The sequence below is a fragment of the Buceros rhinoceros genome, unplaced genomic scaffold (assembly GCF_000710305.1).
Source record: "Buceros rhinoceros silvestris isolate BGI_N320 unplaced genomic scaffold, ASM71030v1 scaffold4528, whole genome shotgun sequence".
Taxonomy (NCBI): Eukaryota; Metazoa; Chordata; class Aves; order Bucerotiformes; family Bucerotidae; genus Buceros; species Buceros rhinoceros.
Genome location: NW_010426216.1, coordinates 63,122 through 67,784, shown reverse-complemented (window position 1 = coordinate 67,784; position 4,663 = coordinate 63,122). Strand labels below are relative to the sequence as shown.

General features: G+C 47.8%; 1 protein-coding gene across 1 annotated transcript in view; it reads left to right on the top strand.

Annotated features, from left to right (window-relative positions):
* The window catches only part of GLI2 (GLI family zinc finger 2), a gene marked incomplete at its 5' end in the record, with an annotated part of 20,081 nt that overhangs the window by 13,033 nt on the left and 2,385 nt on the right, over window positions 1-4,663 (top strand). Inside the window, 2 exons of the mRNA XM_010141418.1 lie at window positions 3,172-3,509; window positions 4,453-4,655. Of these exons, the coding sequence (XP_010139720.1) occupies window positions 3,172-3,509; window positions 4,453-4,655 (541 nt within the window). The remainder of the gene's footprint in view (window positions 1-3,171; window positions 3,510-4,452; window positions 4,656-4,663) is intronic.

Below are 4,663 nucleotides of genomic sequence, written 5' to 3'. Positions count from 1 at the left end.
AGCGGTTGTTCTTGGCAGAAATGAGTTGGCCCCTAATTTCTCCGATGCAATGGGGGCGTGAAATATTTGCATGCCATTTACTTCTCTGGGCACTTGCCCATCACCTGCCAACACCCTAGAGTTCAAGCCCAGAGATGAAACTGCAGGTCAGGGCACAGTCCAGTATGTTTTGCACCTTCCAGCATCACAAATTCCCTCCCTCGTAGTCATGGGGGCCACATGATGCCCATTGTTGAGCTTGGTCTCCCTGTGTGTGAAAGTGAGTAAAACTCAGAGTGTTGTGGTCAAATGAGATATTCCTACCTCACAAATGACCATTAGGGCAGAAATTGATGAACACTTCTTGGAGCTGTAGTCCTGGCTTAAGCAGTCTCCTCTCTGCACCCTTCAGTGTCCTTTCCAGGCTGCTGCTGCACAGCAGTTTTGCTGGCACAACTCTGATGTGGACTGTCTGATGAAGCCAGTGGGGATAAAAGTAGCTGCTTTATTTTTGTTGGATATCTTAAAAGAAGTTTGATTTATCAGCCCTGTCCACCTTACGGAGAAGCAGAGAATCACTAGAGTTGGCAGAGACCTCTTCAGGTTGTCTAGTCCAACCTCCCTGCTCAAGCAAGGGTGGCTAGAGCAGATTACTCAAGGGTACTTGAGTTTGATACACGACTCCCAGTTGCCACCAAAAATTGTAGTGTTGCGATGGGGCGGGGGAGTGAAACCAGAAATAAACATGGGAGCAATGCTGTGGCCCACAGACTACCTGCTTGCAGTCAACCATTATCATACTCTACAGCCCCATGAGTGATCACCAGCGGAAGCAAAGACCATTTATCAGCCTTCTGGCCATCACAGCAGCTACACAGTAGACAGCAGTGAGGTCGATGGTGCTAACAAGTTGTGTACGGTGATGGGTCCAAACAGTTTCTCCAACCCCATGCATGGAGCCCACCTGCTCCTCAGCACACTGCCAAGTTGAGCACTGTAACACATGGGTCTCTTTTGGCTTTCGATGTTTCTCTTCACATTTATCCCCAAAGTTCTGATCTGGTGCAGCAGCTCGGAGTGAGGCACGGTATGGGTTGGTTAAGCAGAAAAGACCTTGACCTGCAAAGGAGAGTGTTCACATAGTCTCCAGACTTCTCACTAAATCTGAAAGGACTCTGAGCACCAAAATATAATTTTTCTTAATTTGAATCCAAGCTAAAAGATTGTTATTCCTGTGAAACAACATGCCCTGGAACCTCAAAGTTTTTCTAAAAAAGGTTAAGGCATGTGTTGTTGGAGAAATTACTAATGATCAGCATGTTTTGTTTAGGAAGGAATTGAGTATTTTCACAGTCAAAGTGTCTCTGATTGACTAGAGGAACAGTTTTACTGTGGTAAGTCTCTGTATTGGGTTACAAAAACTGAGTGTGAGAACCACTGGACAGAATGACCTGTCTCCAGTAATTGAGTATTTTCACAGTCAAAGTGTCTCTGATTGACTAGAGGAACAGTTTTACTGTGGTAAGTCTCTGTATTGGGTTACAAAAACTGAGTGTGAGAACCACTGGACAGAATGACCTGTCTCCAGTACTCTTCCTCCATGTCTTTTCAGGGGTTTTTTTTTTTTTTTTATGAAAACACAGATTTAATCACAGGTCCCCACCCTACTTCTCCTGAAGGTGTGGAGTTGTTTTCCTAGGGCTTTGTGCTCCCAGGGTTGCAGCCAATCCATCTTGCTGGCAGCAGGGCCATGTCACATGTTCCTCTCCTCTCTCCCAGTCTAGCACTGCGCACTTCACTTGTGCATGTCTAACAGGTGGCGTATGAGCTGGTGGGCCTATGTCCAGCTTCTGTTTCCTGGTTAAGGTCAGGGTGGTGGGAAGGGTAAGATGCTTCACTGGTTCCCATCACTCTGAGGCCCCTTGTTTTGACCCATCTTTGGGTCTTATCCCAATCCGATGGAGATGCATAGGAAGTCTCTCCTAAAGGTTTTTATCTGGGTCCCCAAAAAGGGGAAGATGGGGTTCAGGAGGGGGGGAGAAGTTGGCAGTTTGTGTTGTATTCTGCACTCCCCTCTTCCTCCTTTTACTAACATGGTCCTTTCTGTTAATGCTGTCTTTGTCCTAACAACCTGTTCTTTATTCCCACTTACCCTTCCTTACTCTACCTTCCTAAGGACAGTCGGTACTAAGGTGAGCAAAGAAATCATTTGTATTAAAACAGCTGTATAAACCACGGTCTCCTGCAGACCTCCTGTCTCCAGCTAACTCCTGCGGCAGGGAGGTGGAGGCATGTGGAGTGATGGGGAGGGACAAGGGATGTTTGCTTGAGTGCAGACACAAGGAGGACACAGTGGCCGAGAATTGCCTTTGCTGCCTTTCTCCCAACACCACAATCTGCCATTAAATCCTGGGATTGAAATCCCTGTCATTGCAGTTGAGGGGCAATGAGGCCATCAGGGGCAGTGAAACACGGCATCACCCTGCACTCCCACCCTGGCCTGAGGCATTGCCTTTTCAGCCCTTCCATTTTTTGCCAGAATACGGCCTCAAGCAGAGAGGTCAGGCGTGCTGGCTGGTGGCAGCAACAGCTACCTCAGAGCAAGTTCAGACCAGGTAGCGTCTGCTGCAAATAAACTACTCCATGTGAAATGTGATTCTTAATGTAAATAAAATAAATATTTACGGTGCTTATCTGCCTTATCTGCAAGTGTGAGTTTGCAAACAGTGAATCACATTTTTATCTAGTTGGGAAGTTTGTCAGGTAACCTAATGATATGTTAAGGTATTTTAAAGACACAAATACATTGTGTCTGAAATACTTATGCCTTGATCCTATGTTAGATAAGCCAGTGCTTGCTGCAACATAATTTGCACAACTGTGTAACGTGCTGCTTTTCTTTGAGAGGCATCAGTCCTTAATCTTTCGGAGGAGCAGTATTTGGTTTCTCTCTGTCCTCCAGTTGAACCAACCATAGTTTTTCCAGCTGTGGGGTGCTACCCTGCCCTTCTCCCCCAGGAAAGGTGCCCCCGCCCTCTGGTAGAGCTGAGATCCTGCAGCAGGGAAGGGTAACAAGAGAGGGGAGATCCTGGGATAAGGCCAAACATGTGAAGCGTGCTGGGGTTGTTGGGCTCTTGGTTTCTTTCCATCCACATTTCCACCTGCCCAAACCCTCCTCTTTTCCTTCCCCAAGATGTGTCAGTCCAGTCCTGGTGGCCAGTCGTCGTGCAGCAGTGAGCCATCACCCCTTGGCAGCACCAACAACAATGACAGTGGAGTAGAAATGAACATGCACAGCGGGGGAAGTCTGGGAGATCTGACGGCGTTGGATGACAACACTCCTGTTGTGGATTCAACGGTCTCATCTGGTAATTCGACAGTCAGCCTGCAGCTAAGGAAACACATGACAACAATGCAACGACTTGAACAGCTCAAGAAAGAGAAACTCAAGACAGTTAAGGATTCCTGCTCATGGGTGAGCCCAGCTCCACAAGCCAGAAACACCAAGCTGCCTCCCATCTCAGGAAACGGTAAGCCCTGGGACCAGTCCTGGATCATTTCTTACTGCCTTTGAGTCAGCCCTTGCTGGATAGAGACATCAGGTAAAATGGAGAGCTCAGGTATCAACACAGCTGTCTGGTGATGCCCAACAGAAATGCAGATGTGGAGTGCTACAGAGCTATGAAGGGAGACAGAGGTGTTGGTGTCTTTGGTTTTGGGCTTCCCAAGGCCCCAGCCACAGCTCCTCTCGCTATTCCAGTGGCTAATGTGCCTCCTAGGAGACTGCTGGAGCACAGCAGCAACCCAGACAAGTTCTCCACCCCGATCTTGCTCTGACAGACCTTTTGTCAGTTTGAGAGCTCCTGGCTATTGCCTACTGCTTCATACACTAGTTTCCTGCTAGCTGGGGATTCCTGATAAAGGCATCTTTATGATCCCTTCATTGCTCCTCTAACTTCACGAAGAAGTCGCAAGGCATAGGGCCTGGGTTATACTAAAGCTCAGGGCTCATTGGAGCTTCTAGATTTACTCTGGGAAAAGCCTTTGAGAGTCAACTTTTGGGCTTTAGCATCCTATCCCTGGCTGCTGTGCATCTGTCCTGGTGAACAGCCATTGTTGTAGCTACGTGCTGTCCCCGTGGCACAGTTCACACCAGTCCTACTTTTTTTCCTAGTAAGAGAAGCCCATGGGGAGGCACTTTCTCAGCAGCTGAGTATCAGTGGGGTGCACATTGCAAAGACTCTACAGCAGGGACTTCTTGTCTTCTCTCCCCGGCTTTCTTGCTCTTTGTGCATGGACACTTAGCTGGAGATGAAGCTTTGAATTCCCTAGCAGCAAATGATATTCACTATCATTCTCATAAAATATTTGGGGGGGTGTGTATTGTGTGTCTGTACTCTGGCACCAAGAACATGACCAAGTCAAATTTCTCAACTAACTAAACCTTTTCCTTCCCTGCAACCTTTCACTCAGGCTCTATTCTAGAAAACAGTGGTGGTTCTTCTGCTACGCTGCCTAATCCCAGAATAATGGAGCTGTCTGTCAATGAAGTTACAATGCTGAACCAACTCAACGAGCGCCGTGATAGTACAACAAGCACCATCAGCTCTGCCTACACTGTCAGCCGCAGATCATCAGGGATCTCCCCGTACTTCTCCAGCCGCCGCTCCAGCGAGGCTTCACA